At 32.5% G+C, this 15,416-nt stretch overlaps 3 protein-coding genes across 7 annotated transcripts; all 3 read right to left on the reverse strand.

Moving 5' to 3' along the window:
• Positions 1-1,065: 1,065 nt before the first annotated feature.
• LOC114386660 lies at positions 1,066-4,418 on the reverse strand. 3 transcript variants are annotated; one of them, XM_028346709.1, is made up of 4 exons: positions 4,329-4,418; positions 2,943-3,567; positions 2,276-2,322; positions 1,066-2,169 (listed from the first exon to the last, which is right to left on the reverse strand). In XM_028346709.1, the coding sequence occupies exons 2-4, from the start codon at positions 3,262-3,264 to the stop codon at positions 1,294-1,296; spliced, it is 1,245 nt and encodes a 414-aa protein (XP_028202510.1). In that variant the 5' UTR covers positions 3,265-3,567; positions 4,329-4,418; the 3' UTR covers positions 1,066-1,293. The 3 variants fall into 3 exon arrangements, with proteins under 3 accessions (XP_028202510.1, XP_028202496.1, XP_028202503.1); XM_028346695.1 differs by having other exon boundaries at positions 4,142-4,413; XM_028346702.1 differs by having other exon boundaries at positions 4,135-4,413.
• A 2,093-nt stretch (positions 4,419-6,511) lies between these two features.
• On the reverse strand, positions 6,512-10,603 carry LOC114386680 (methyltransferase-like protein 7A). Of its 3 annotated transcripts, none has more exons than XM_028346725.1 (6): positions 10,296-10,603; positions 10,062-10,157; positions 9,722-9,940; positions 8,676-8,772; positions 7,356-7,415; positions 6,512-7,250 (listed from the first exon to the last, which is right to left on the reverse strand). In XM_028346725.1, exons 1-6 carry the CDS (start codon positions 10,563-10,565, stop codon positions 7,057-7,059), a joined length of 936 nt encoding a protein of 311 aa, XP_028202526.1. In that variant the 5' UTR covers positions 10,566-10,603; the 3' UTR covers positions 6,512-7,056. The 3 variants fall into 3 exon arrangements, with proteins under 3 accessions (XP_028202526.1, XP_028202522.1, XP_028202534.1); XM_028346721.1 differs by having other exon boundaries at positions 7,356-7,418; XM_028346733.1 differs by lacking the exon at positions 7,356-7,415.
• Positions 10,604-12,032: 1,429 nt separating this feature from the next.
• On the reverse strand, positions 12,033-14,607 carry LOC114386701. The gene is made up of 7 exons (XM_028346742.1): positions 14,440-14,607; positions 14,055-14,218; positions 13,411-13,473; positions 13,234-13,281; positions 13,059-13,112; positions 12,488-12,548; positions 12,033-12,408 (listed from the first exon to the last, which is right to left on the reverse strand). The coding sequence occupies exons 1-7, from the start codon at positions 14,582-14,584 to the stop codon at positions 12,308-12,310; spliced, it is 636 nt and encodes a 211-aa protein (XP_028202543.1). The 5' UTR covers positions 14,585-14,607; the 3' UTR covers positions 12,033-12,307.
• Between the last annotated feature and the right edge of the window lie 809 nt (positions 14,608-15,416).

Raw genomic sequence — 15,416 nt, forward strand, 5'->3', positions numbered from 1 at the left:
TTTAAAAAAAACATTACCTCTCTAACGGATCTAATAAACGTTGATGAAAAAGTAACTCATAACTGCTTCTCATTGAATATCCGTTCATACATAATTCACGCTCAACTGAATTCTCGTTTGTAATTGTCAAACATCACGATACTCTCATGTCTGAGTGCTGTTTGTTGTTTGTTATCAAATTTTAAGAAAGGATAGTTTTGAAAAAAATATTATTCGAAACAAGAGTAGTGGAAATCACATTTAGGAAAATTGATTATAAGTAATTATCATATAGGCACTCAATAACTATGCAAATAGTATTTTTTTTAATTACCTATTTAGTTCTTATAGTTTTTAAACTTATTTCTTTTAATCCTTATAATTAATAGTGAATTTTTTAGTATCTAAAATTTAATAAATTTAATTTTTTAATCTCTAAAATTTACATTTTAATTTTCCGCAGATCTGTTAAAATTTTTTAATTTCATTAATTAAATAATTTTAACGACAGAAACCTTTTGTAAATTAAGATGTAAATTTCATAAACTAAAAAATTCATTGTAAAAATTAAAAGAAATAAGTTTAAAAACTATAAACATTAAATAGGTAATTAAATTGTGTGTGCGCGCGCTGTTGCTGCTCCGAAGGCACCATTGGAATTGGTAAAACTTTCACTAGACAAAGCAGAACTAAATACGCCATAAATTTATGAACTAAATAAGAACTAGAGCTGTACACTTTGGTAATTTGGTCAGTGAGCTAATTTTGAACTTTTAAAATATTTAACTCGCGGGCTAGCTCAATTAATTTGAGAGTGAACTGAAGTTACAATGAAAAAAAACAAAAGATTGTCCATTTCACGAAAACGTTTTCTATTTTAATTTTCTGCTTTTAGAAACTCTTGAAAATAACAAAATCAGATTCCTAACATTATTTTCAAACCAAACGACCGCTATAATTTTGAGCATAGCATATTCCTCTACAAGGCTCGACTTAGTTCATCATACATGCAATATTAATTGATATGGAAAATTTAATTAAACTATTCCCTTGGTTATTTTTCAATCTTAACTCCACCAACAAAAGTAGATATTTTAACTTTTAAGACCGCGACTAAAGATTACACATCAATGCATAAATCAAGCAAAATAAGATCAAGCTCCAAGCGTGAGTTCCGAAACACATACAACAAATCAATCTATACAAAATCTGGAACAAGTTAGGAATCAGTGTCATAAAATTTTGCTCAACAAAGTGGGAGTGTCAGCTTCTGCAAATCTCTAGGTGAAAGTTACAACTTACCAACATTTGATATTACCTCCACACACTTGGGCCTGCAGTTGCCTTAGAGGAACCCACTGCTTCCCCATCAGCCGAGCTTCCACTAAACAGATGTGAAGAAAATGCCCCATTTTTCCTCATCTTACCTGGAAATTCCTTGCCGATGTTACCTTTCAAAGAAAGGTTCTTCTTAATGCGATTTCGATTAAGCAGGAGCATCGTGTTGCGTGGCGGTGCATGCAGAGCCCCTTCAACACAATCACCTACCTGTACACAGCCCCAAGGTCTTGAGGGTCCATCGTCACGAGATGATTTAAGCCTTGGAAAACCAGTCCTCAATCTCAAGTGGCCCCTTTGATCAGGGGAATTTTCCTCCTCCAATTTGACACAAACAGGGCAAGGAGGATCGCTTTTCTGTGTCTTTGGCGTTGTTTGCTCCAAGCACTCAGCATGAAAAGCATGACAACACGGAAGAACCCCAATTGTAGGCATGTCTCCACTTCTCACAATACGACGGGAGCTCCAAGGTGATCTCTGTGTGAGAAATCTTTCACACAAACCACATCTAAATCCATCTGACAGAAAATGTGAGCGACCAGGAGTTTCTAATTCAAATGACTCAGTAATGTCAGCAAACTCCTGACTACTGCTGGCACTACTCCAACGGTGGCCATCTCTGAGTGGAGTGGAAGTATCAAACTCTGTAAAATCTGTAACTGCAGGATCAAAGGCATCCCTAGTAGTTGTTAGGTCATTAAAGGACATAGGATGAATGGGCTTAGACATGAATGAACGAAGATTAGAGAAATTCCTCTGAGAGGATAAACGTGATTTTGCAGTAGACTCAGATTCACTACTTTCCGACTGAGAAGACGTTGAACCCCCACTGTTGGGATTCACGGATGTTCCCTGTGAAAATATTTCATACCCGTTAGTCTATTTTGCAAGACAAACATATGTCAAATAAATTTCCAACATACACTTTTTTTAGTAGTCCTTAACCCAAAATACTTACCTCCTTATTGGGAGTAAAAGATACCCGGTCAACAGAAGGATGAGAATCTATCAAAAGTTCAAATGAGAAGGAGGCAGTTCAATAAGCAGAAGTAACATCAACCAAGTTTATAGTGGTGAAAGAATAAACCACAAACAAAATTGAGAACAGTCTTAACTAGAAACAAACAACCTTGATTAATCTTTTAAAAACATACATTCCACATTGTTGACCTAAACCCTAAATCATTTATTTAGAATCTGCAAACTGGAGCTCTTTTTTCATATTTGTTTTTAATTTTATATTTAAATTTCTGCTGTTTTGCTGTAACATTATCCAAATGGTTGTTTTATGTCATTTACCATTCCAATTAATTAAAAGTCAATATTTCTCAAACACTGCTGGCTGAAGGCTATCGTAAGCAGGAACAATTACATGCTTCACCCTCAACACTACATCGCTGACTTGCTGCTCCTCCCCCCACCCATTTGAAAGTCCAGTTTTTTCAAACAGTAAATATGGTGAAAGAAAAGTGTGCAAAAAGCTTCATGAAGGAAAAAAAAATGATAGAATATGTCCACTACATGGATCTTAAAGAATATATAGCATATCTTGGACACAAAGTGCTACATGTGTTCTATAAATGTTTACAGCATACTATTTAAAATATTCATATATAAGGATTTACCTTTCCTAGTCGAAGTTTCATAATTGTCAATACTGATTTCTTGTATTGCAGGTGGCGTCCACTGAGGACCCTGAGAAAGGTCAGATGGACTGCTAAGGAAAATCCCAGTATCATCTGAAGCAGAATAGTGAAGATCATACAGGTGGTTGCCTCTGACCCAGCCTCTACTTTCTTTATCAATTGATGATGTAGATGACCCATAGAGTTGAACACCATCATTCACATCATATGGCAGCCCTTCGGACTGAAATCTGAAATCCCACCTCGTCGGAGGTGGCGAATAGCTTGAATTCGTTCGCCAGTAGGGCTCATTTGGACCCATGGACCAGTCCCTACTACCAGCATTTGATTCATGTGGCCTTGAAGCCACACAACAAAGCGACCCCGTTTTAGCTATTTTCCCAGAATAACACAATAAACCTAATTCTGAATGCCTCCAATCCAACCTAATTTGGACACTCGTCAACTCAGTAATCACACACACAAGATGAATACTTCCAAAAGTAAGTTCCAACTTGGCAACTCCTCAAGCTGAATAATTCAACATTCAATAACTTCCACCTTCAACCCTCATCTCTAATGGAGTCTTAATTTCACTAGCAACAAGAGCTCCACCATTAAAACCCTACAATTAGAAGAAGAAAGGAATGCCATTCACCATCTAAATGAAATAAAGCGAACACTACTATTCCAACCACCAAAAAAAAAAGTAAAATACAGCAAACATGTAAAGCTACTTTCAGCAATCACCTTAAGCCATAAACACCAATCAGTTAACAAAATGCAATAAATTCAAAAGGTGATATCTAAATCAAAGAAACATTATACTAAAAAAATTTCACTAAAGCCAAAACCAAGCATGGCGATAATAAACATCAAGTTAGTTAATTAGTTAACAGATTGCAATAAATTCAAAAAGTGACATCTAAATCACAGAAACACAATATTAAAAAAAAATTGAAATACGGTTACAAAATCCAAAACCAAACAAAGTGATAAAACCCTACATTCACACACAGGGTACCGACTATCATAACTGCACAGAAACCACATCTAAAAAGAAATCAAATGTTACTTTACCAAATTTACAGTAAATGCGAAAAAAGAAGCCATAGTTTAATTAATTAATTTATTAAAACCAAAAAAAAATAGTAGAAACTAGAGGAAAAAGGAAAAACAGGGGAAACAGAACCTCGTACCGCACACGAGACAGGACAGTGATGGCACGTGCGAGTTCTCTAGTGAGCCAAATTGTGTGTGTTTGCTTTTCAGTTTTTGGAGGAATTACGTTGTTGTAATGTGTGATTGCAAAAGAAAAAAAAAAACAAAAGCAATGTGCGAAGTGAAGAAGAAAGTGAAGTTGTGGAAAGGAAAACCCTAACTAACCAAAGGGAGGAAGAAGAAGAAGAAGAAAGCAAAGTGGTTGAACAGCTGGCACCCGCAATCTTCTGTTTGTGTTCTTCTAAATAAACTGTTTGAACTTTAAACGCGCCGTTTGCACCGGTCTTTTTCTTTTTAATTGTTTTTCATTGCAAATTTGCAATCATTTACTTTGTGGTTTGTGCATCTTTCTTTCATTAATTGGGAACAGTTTTGACGTTTGTTGTTTTAATATTTTTTTTCTTTCTGAAATCAAATATAATTAAAAGTGATGAAACTAATCATCAAGGTGCGAAGATTATTGAGTGAATTTTGTTTCTTTTAATAATTTTTTTCCATAAGTATGATTTGGAATTCAAATTCATGTTAGTATGATTTAAGTATAACAACTATGTCAGATTTTAATATAATGTCACTTGTTTTTAATGTTTCTCAGTATGTCACTCAATAATTTTAAATAGAATTATGTATTATTCATTATTTATAATGTTCTTATATCTCTTCATTACATTATCTAGTTTATTATTTTATTATAGGTTTTCCCTTCTAATTTGTACAAATGTTGTATAAAAATGAAATCTAACTAAAGTTTGTTTTGCGTTAAATATTTACCTGTGAAATGAAAAAATTCAATAATTTGTTTGCTTTGAATTTGTTTCTTAATTTTAAACATAAAGTATTATTATTTTATGTATTTTTAATTTTTGATATAAATTTTTTGAAAATAATAATAATTTATTTAATTATTTTCTTTCCAAATTTATGAAAAATAAAAAATAAAAGCAGTCTTTGTTATAATTAAAAGTTAAAATATTTTGTCAAAGTTCCGTGGAGGGGGTTCATTCTAAAAAAAAATCATTTTTATTTATTTTAATGAATCTGACATATATTATTTTTAAAATAAAAGTTAGGTGCTGCCAATATAAGCTATGGAGTGACCTCTTGACTTTTAGCTAAAGCTTTAACTTTACCAAACGAATCTTTTATGCTTTTTACCATCATATTTTTACATGTGAGCTTCTATTATTGTAAAAGTTAATTATTTGAATGTTACAGTACTTATTTCTTATTTACTGGTAATGGTAAATTTACATAAAATAATATTTTTAAAAAAAATTCACATACTCTTTAAAGCCACCTTTTTTTTTAAAAAAATTCTTCACTTATCACAAGTTAGAATTATTGAATAACATGAAAGCCTACAACCTCAAGTGCATTTGTTTAATAGCATTATGTTTCTTCACAAATTACTTAATAAGCAATTGGTTGAATCTTTCTAAACTTAATTTTGGAATATCATATTTATGAAATTGATTTTATTCAAAAAGGAATTTAGAGTGAAGTGATATATATTTAAAATACTTATATTAAAAGTAAATGTATAATAATTTTTATATTAAATTTTCTACACAATTCAAAAATTATATTTTCTTTACTCTATAATAAGAAATTACACACAAATCTATTGTATTTAACTTGGATGTACAACTTTGACAAAATATTAACACATTAATGCTTATTAAAGGAAGGGTTATATTCATTAATGTAACATTGGTGTGTCAATATCTTATTGGCTTTGTGTCAATAAAGTCTATGCAAAAAAAGTCACTCTTTCAATAGGTTAATTCTCGCAATCACATGTAGCTCTCAACTACATTTCTTTTAACAAGTGACCATTTCATTTAAATCACTACACTTGCATTGCACAATTATAAACTTCAAAAAACAAATGGTAGTGAATTTTGCAAATGTCATGAAAATGATAGTTGCCCTGTAAGATTGCCAAATTTACTCATGGCATTTCTCCCAATATATGCTCTAAGCAAAAGGTAAACGGCCATTTCATGTTTGTTACACTAAACAAAGTAACCAACCAACATTTTGGCTTTGTCGTTTTCTATCATCATTAGTAATGAACATTACGCAATTATTCTTATAATTTAGCACATAATGAAATAGAACCTTCACCTACCATCCCATAAGGGGGTCCAAAAAGTGGATCAAAGCCATCAAACCAAAGCAAAACCCCATTAGCTGGTTAACCATAGAACCTTGCATTAAATACAAATTATAGATCCATATATAAGAAATTATATATAGTTATGCAATTATTTGATAATAATGTTAGTTTGATATAAGCTTGTTAACCATAGTGCCGTACCACAGCACAATATTGCTGCCAGTCATTATTTTGATAATAATGTTTATAACACTTGGATAGATCATAGATGTATACATGAGGACAACAGACACGGATCATAACAAAGGGAAAGGAAGCAAAGCAAACCAACAAAACAAACCTTCAACACACAATTCAGATCTATAAAAACAAATGAGTGCAACAACAAACTAACCAAGTTCTTGCTTAGTCACATTCACATCAAGTTAGCAGATTATACAAGAAAGTCCTTTTTTTTCTCTTTTTTAAATTTCAATTATATGCTTCATTATTTACAAACATGCCCCCAATAAGAAGCTACCTGTCGCAGTGATCTTCACGAATATGAAGAGGGGCCCTTCACATGATGATCAAAGCATGTTGAAGTTGATGCTAAATTGGTCAAGACATAGATGTAAATAGATATTGATCACCACAGGGCTTCACAATTAGTGATGAGTTTTTTTGTGTTGAAACCTGCACTCGGGTGAAGTACCTGAAAAAGGCTACAATCGTTTCCTGGCATTGTAGATTTGTAGCTGGCAGGCTAAGAGGATTAAAGACATTCTTTTCATGCTACTTGTAAGCTATTCCATATGCATGGGGATTTATAAATGTAGCACTAGACAAGAATGCCGTGTTGAGCTCAACACTTGAAAATCCGGCCCTGGATATATCGTTTCCGGTTTCCCTAGAAAGGTGGCACCCATCTGCAAGTGTCTGTTGCAGAGGATCAAGAACTCTCTGCATAAATTTGAGAAAAGTTCCATCTGTGTATGCATGAAAACACAAAAGTTAACCAAAATTAAGCTATTTACTACGATTACTGGTATCCATTTCTACAGAGTCAGTGAATTTTAAAGTTTTGTTTACACCTTTCGCAGCCACATGTTCTACAAACACATATAGTCCACCAGGTCGCAGCACCCTCCTCACTTCTACATGCAAAGTGCAATTGACTTAGATGATATACTTAAGTGCCACACAATTAATGAATATACATAATGTACACACACACACATAATATAAGGTGTGTCTAATGAGAGCGTGAGAATGAGAGGAATTAATCTAAGTCGTACAAGTACAACCATACATGAATAGTCAAAATTATTTTAGTTAAATCTAATCTTAATCAAGATTCACTCCTCTCACACTCTCATCTCTCACCTAGTATATGAGTGTGTAAAAGAGTTGTACATATGAAATCTCCCTATATGTATGCCCTCATAGATTGGTTCCTACATTCTTTTTTTTTTTTTTAAAAAAAAAAAAACTAAAAGCAGCATGATAGATAGGTGCAATGTGAAAATTAATATATCAGAAAATTGTTCAGTAGACAAGAGCGATGTTCCAATCCCATGGCTGTTTATCATCATGTCTAATTGTTCTATTTAGTAATTTATGTGGAGATAGTATATGATGAATATTATATTATATAATTAAAGTTTCCATAATATTTGTAATTATTAATTGCTTGATATACAAACACTCTTGGTTCTTCACCTAATAGCTTAAGCTTTTGAGTAGTTGGTTCATGACACTATTTATATATTATTTATAAGAAAATGACCATCATATTCATACTTTATTAGTTGTCATCGATTGTGAAATATTTATTTCATTATCTAAAATAATATCTATTTAACTAGAAAGAGATAAACAATTATTTAAAACAATATCTATTTATTTCATTGTTTGTTGTCTTTTTTCTATTTCTCTATATAGTGCTAATGTCTATCTATTATCAGTCAGCATAATTGTCCTTTTCAAGGATTGATTATAGTGTAGAGGATGATAAATATGTGTCTTCAAATGTGATGCAATGCTTATTATGATTCTGGTCTCCTTTTTCATTCAAAAACATCCAAAGCTTCTTTCCCCTTTTTTCTGCTTCTTTACAGAGTTCAACAGCAGAAATATCATGTATACTATAAAATAAGTGCTACGTCCCAATTTCTAGCATAGTTTTCATGTTTCAAACAATAAACTGTTTCAGAATGAGAACAAACTAAACTGCAGCTAAAGAGATCTAATAATTACACAACCTAGCTGAGACAAACTCAGCAAAATAAACTAATACACACAACAATGGATTTAGTAAATGCTCCTCTTTGGTTGTAAAGTCTTGTATGCACCAAATCCCAAAAGAAGCCAAAATATTTGAACAAAAATAGACTCTCTAAAAGTTTCATTACCTTTCAGTGTCATATCAACATCTTTAACAGAACACAAGACAAGTGTTCCAACAACTGCATCAACAGAAGCATCACTTAATGGTATAGCCTCGCCAACCTAAACAGAGAGAACTTCAAAATTTGAAGATCAATTAACACAACCACAAACAGACAACATTAAATTGAATAAAACAAAAATCTAGTGAAAGATGGTTCTTCTAAAAGAAACCTCTCTACACAAATGTCTGTTTCAGAAAATAAGAATAACTTCAAAATCGATTGGCAAAATACATGTTATACTGATTATTATACTAGGCCAGTGATGCACAGATACAATACAGAGATACGTCCATTCTGAAAATATATAGGATGCAATACGTGAATGATACATATTTGTAAAAAAATTCATAGAACATCATAAATATATAATTACAATTCTTCAATCCAAATTAAGAACATATACTCCTTTAACATTACTAAAAAAATAAAAATTATAAATCAATCTCATCATAAATTACTGTATAATCCCTACAAACAAGTATAGAGTATCAATCTCATTCCCTTCTTGAGCATTATCCATAAAGAGGATAGCTTCCAATTCTAGTTCATCATGAGATAAGGCTTCTATATTTCTATCTTGTACTAGGCTATTCAAATTTCATTATTCTGACACAGAATAATGATAATACATCATCCACATTTAGCTTTTACCTGATAGGCTCCAATCACCACGATCATTGAAAGCATCTATAAACATGTTGCTTTGTAATCTATAGGTTAAATTATTCAACTAGTCCCTATACTATTTGGGAATTTTACAAGTAGGTTCCTAAACTAAGTTTTTTGAATTGGGTCCATATACTAAAAAAATAGGTCCCTGGGATTAGTTTATGGTGGTTTTAATCGACCAACTGAGTAACTTAACCTAATCAATATTCTATACTAATTAAAGGTTTTGATTTGAATAACAAGTAATGAATCATCATTTAGACCATTACTTCTCCATGGCATAATTTCTATTCCCATTCTAAAGTGAGGATTCAAACTAGTGAGAATAACATGCATACAGCTTGTATAAACTCAAAATTTGAAGTAGGCAATCCAGCCGACGCAGCCGAGGACCGAGCATATTTTTCCATCTTCGGGTTTGGATCAATACCAACGACCTCAACACCAGAGCCACTGGCATAATAACAGAGGTTGGGACCGGTTCCGATGCCAATCTCCAATATTCTTAGACCCTTCCCCTTCAAGTTACCGAAGATTTGAGACTTGTACATTGCAACCTTACAAGGAAACACCCCAAACTTGAACACAATGCAATAACAACAAAAACAAAACACCATCTAAAAAAAATTAAAAAAAACTTGAAACAAACCCCATAAAAATGAGGAATGAACAAAAAACCTCAGCTTCATAATCCTTAGTAGCTGAATTCATAACCGAAGCATAGAACTCCTCGTACCAATCAGGTCTTGGTGGATGAAACTTTTTAAGCAAAGCCTACAAACACAAAAATAAAAAAAGTGATTTTTTTCCAAATTATGTCATCAAAAGCATCAGTTTTTGGCAAGAATTTGAACTCAAAATGCAAGCTTTTCTCTTTTCTGTCATATGGGTCAGTGGCAAAAAAGTAATTACCGTGTATTCACGTGGTGGGTTGGTGGCTCTGGAGGGTTGTATTGGAAATAGGGTAGTTCCCAGTGTTGCAGCTTCAATGAAGTGTCTTCTTCCACAGAAGCATGGTTTGGTGGTGGGTTCCAGCGAGTCATGGGAGAGAAACTCGGTGCTGAGTTTGATTGGCGCGTCCGAGTTGACTCGCTTCTGAAGCGTGCGAGACTTGTGTGTGGCTTCATTGATGGAGCAAACGGAAGATATCGTTGCAGCAAGAGAAGCACAATGAAGATTCATTTTCGTACTTGAAGTTACAGTGAAACACTGAAACTTAATATTCATAGAAATATAATTCATATATATTAACCCATTTTTTTTATCATTATTTTATATGATACCCAATTTTCATTTTTGATTCTTATAATTTGTTTTTGCTGATTGAAAATTTTATAAATATTCAATGGATACATTGATAATTTAGAGACTAATAATCAGATTTTTGTTTATTTTAAAAGAAGATTATTTTAGATAATCAAGGGACATGGTGGTCATTGTAGAATAATGCTATTTCACATTAAAACTTACAAAAAAAAAATCAAATATCTCAAATGTAATAGAAACAAATCAAAATAAATGAATTAAAATAATCAAATTCCAGTACATTTTTTTTGGGGGGGGGGGGGGGGGGAGGGAGGGGGAAGGTTAGAAGTTAGAACAATTGCTGGATGGGAAAAAATTACGATACAAATTGACTTATTTTCAACGTTTAAACAGATTTTACAGTGTAACAAGTTTATATGCTTATCTCTTTTTTTAAGGCGTGCTCGTCTCTTTCATACACTTGTAAATGTAACTTCCTATCTTCTTAAAAATTATTTACACATAATACTAAAAAACATGAGTGGAAACTAATAGTTTTTTTCTTGCCTTTACAATGCTTTTTTTTTTTTTGAGTGTTAAACTAACAAAGCTTCGTAGAGACTAAAAGTGCCCCTTTAATTAAAAAAATGGCACCTTCAAACCCCTAGCATTTTAGGGATTTGTTTACTTTTGAATTTGCAGTTTCTAATTACTCAAACTAAATTGGTGGTGCATGAAAACCAATAATTTAGCAACTTCTTTCATCATTCATCAATATCCAAACCATTCCAATACTAAAAATGCTAGAGGCTACAAGAAACAACATCGCCAGGAAAAAGTAAAAGGGATATGGGGCAGGCACGAGGTAACTATTATCCGTACTCGCTCTGTTGCCATCCTTAGTCCTAAGGATACTAGTTAGCATTTACAAGGAATTCCATATAAAAGAAAAGTCACATTAATCAAATAAAATTATGAAATGAATACAGATGCAATGCATTTATAAAATGCAGGTGCACCTCACTCATTATAACTCATCAAGTACTTACAACACCAAGGTCTCTTAACTACTTCTGATTACCAGTGGCATTTGCAAGTTTGGAACAAGAGTGTGTCCGTGTGTGAAGATGGACTATTAAAAAACGCAATGGATGCACAAATTTAAACGCAATGAGAAATTGAAGCATAATTGAATAAGTATGAATTAGAACACAGACAATAATTAGGGAGGGGGAGGGGAGGTGTTATACAAATGACACTGTTGTCTTTGGTTACCTTGTGTGACACAAGCACAAGGAAATGATTTGTAATTTACTCTTGGTTTTAATATAACTTCACTAGACTGTTTATCAGTTATTCATATGCCTTGACCATAACCTTATATACTGATCGTTTACAAACAACTTTATTGCCAAGTTTCACACCCAATCTTATTGTAGATGATTATATTATGTGAGATGTCAAATGTTACAAATGGCACAATCATGCCTTCGCAAATGAATGTAGAGATCAAGATCTCTCATAGTGCAATCCTGGCACGTCATATAATCCCATACTTGCGTAGAGTTATCTAATTCATGGTTACAACTGCTTCAAAACTCCAACTTTTAGTTTTTTTTTTTAACACAAGCAACTCTAGTCACTGTCAAAATGCAAATTAAAGGTCAAATCCATTACAACTAATGGCAGCTCTGGTCCTGAGCAGTATCACTTTTATCACCACCAACTTCTTCAGTGGCACTCTGATGCTCTGCTGATGAATCACTGCTGCAGCCATCAACTGTCAAAACAGAAAGGTACCTCAAAACGTTATCAAATTTTAACACAGATTTGAACATTTTGGAACAAAAAGACTGTACCTTCATTATCATCTGCTGGAGCATAAGCTGAGCGTCTTGAACGAGCATGTTGTTGTGTTGGCTGATTACCAGTATGGTAAGATGCCAAGAAGGGGAACAGAAAACAAAAAAGCAATGTCAATGATATGCACGGGAACGTTGCAATATATCATTTATGTTAGTCATGTAATAGATCAATGGTTACTTTAGAAAAATATCACAATAATGAATCCTGTCCCCTATTCAGCCCAAAATTTTCATTAAAAAACTTCACTGCAGAATACAAGGAAAGGGATTATGGTGATGGTTTCACTAACTCCCATCAAAGTTAATTGCATCAAAGCGCATAGCACATTTGCAGCATGGCAAAGATGTAATCCAAACAACAAACCCAGTTTTCGTAATGGTTCTGCAATTTAATCTGGGTCAATCTGGGGGTTTGAACATTGAAACACACTTAAAAGAGGCATGGAGGGAGGGGTTAAATGAAGTGGAAATTACCTCAGTTAGGCAAACCACCCGAATGCAGAAAAATAAACTCACTAATTGTTCATATAAACAGAGAAAAGAAAACATCTGCAATGCATTTCACCTGCAACTTTGGGCGGAGTGCTTCAAGTGGTCCTTTAGGCTTTTGTGCTCCTTGCTGTTTGAAAAATCAAAAAGAAAAGGCAGAGATGTCAGGCATCTAAATAAAATATACTGAAGGTAAACTAAAAGTTTTCATAATATAATGATAAACTAAGGCTTCCAAGGTCAGAAAATACCTTCCCCAAAGCCCAATCAGCAGAGTCAAAGTAAGCACGTTCATGATCCTGCAAAAAAAAATGTTCATGAAGAAAAATCAGTTTCAAAAGAACATTCCACAGAAATATACAGATGATTGGATGACAGGAGGAAGAGAAACATTGATGACGCAGGATCGGTTAAGATAAGAAAGTAACCTTGGATATTAGTGGAGGCTTCTTTGGCAACACCCCTCCATACTTTTTCTTAACAGCTGCTTCCTGCAAGAACAAATTTACAGCAAATGATACCAGAACATAATAACATAAGCCCAAATATTATGTGATTTAACGCCAAGAATAACCAAAAAAATTGAAATAAATTTTAAAAAACCCTCTATCATTAAGGCATAATGGGGCTTAAAAAGTGATTTCAATAACATCAAAACCCGATTGAAATCTAATATTTTTCCCATAAAAATGAAAATATACTGAAATGATACACAAACTCAAACTCTGATTGCTCTGATAGTTTCATGTACAAGTAACCTAATGAAAAGATGATGAGGCAAGGATAAAATTGAAGAATAGAACTTTATACTTTTTACATCTATGAACCTGGATTTAGATTCCTTAAGCAAAGTCTTGGGTTTGAAGTGGGAGATAAGATCCCACTAAAGCTGATCAGACAGATTCTCCAACAGATATTAGTCACCACCGCCGGCAAAGCCAGTGACACAAAATGATATCCAAAAAACAACCAATTACCCAAAACTAACGTTCCCAAACTAAGAACTGATTCTCTCAAATGCTACATTTTTTCTTACAAGATTCATTCCACTAAATAACAAACAAACAATTACCTCCTGATGGGATGAGGGCATGGCGTTTCCATCGCTTTTATAGTTATCCGAATCTTTCAGATCATCCACAGATTTTCCACTGTCAACTTCGTTCTTAGGAGAATCATCAGCAACCTCCTCTTCCTTCTTCAAATCCTGAACCTTAGCCTCTGACATTGCTCCCTCTACACACCAAACAATTGAAAAATTGTCACTGAAGCGAAGCAGCAACGATTTTCGAAAAAAAGTTAACAGAAATTAATACGAATCCTATTGATTTCAATCTTAATTGCACGGATCAATAATCAAGGTTCCAATTTAGCATCGAATCAAACGAAATAAGCATGAAAAAAATACGAGATTATTCCGAAGAGTGCGAAGAAAGGAACAAAATATCGTAGCCTACCGTATCGCGAGAAACTTTGGATCTGATGGATGCAGAGAAGAAGACGATTAACTGGCAACCTGCAACTCTCAAATGAAAATACCGATAGCTGCACAAGAATCTCTATTGCGTTCCCACTTTTTATATATAGCTTCAATAATTTCATTAAATATTAAAGCTTTATTTTTATGAACTATGTAATATATATATATATATATATATATATATATATAAACTAACCACTTGTCACATGAATATTGATGGAATTATAAATGACATGTTAATAGTAAATCACCTAATAATTTTTCTATAATTTGATTGGGACAATTGAATTCACATCAAATAATGTCTTATATTTAAATTTTGTACATAAGAAAATATAATTGAGAAACATTTACTAGAAGTTTCCTAAGGAATATTATTTTTTTACACCAATAATATAATTATAAGAAAAAATTATAAATTAATGAAATTATGTATCATAATTTTTAATATTTTTTTTAAATAATAATTATTAAAATTAATAAATTTATCGTAATATTATTTTAATAATTATATAATAATATAATTTTTACTACACTGTATCTAGTATTTGATCTAAATATTACTTTTTGACCATTAAGTTATCGAAATATATACATGACTATTTTTTGTAATTTTTTTTATCTTATAATAAGTTCAATCTGGTAACAAAAAGGTTTTTATTATTATTAATCGAAGTACAAATAATCAAGTTTTTAACACATACATGTTTGAACATATATTTACAGATTAGAAATGGACACTGGTAATTATCTATTCTGATATATTATTTCACAGATTAGAATAAATTCTTCAACAATTTTTTAATGAGAGATTCATCGAATTTGAATGCCTCTTAGGAGATACAGATATTTAATCTCCGATGGGCCTTAAATAAATCTAATTTCTTATACTGATAATTTAATCAATTAATCATAAATTGTTTTATGCGTGATTTTTGAAATAGATATTATAAA

The sequence above is a fragment of the Glycine soja genome, chromosome 2 (genome assembly GCF_004193775.1).
Source record: "Glycine soja cultivar W05 chromosome 2, ASM419377v2, whole genome shotgun sequence".
In the NCBI taxonomy this organism is placed as follows: domain Eukaryota; kingdom Viridiplantae; phylum Streptophyta; class Magnoliopsida; order Fabales; family Fabaceae; genus Glycine; species Glycine soja.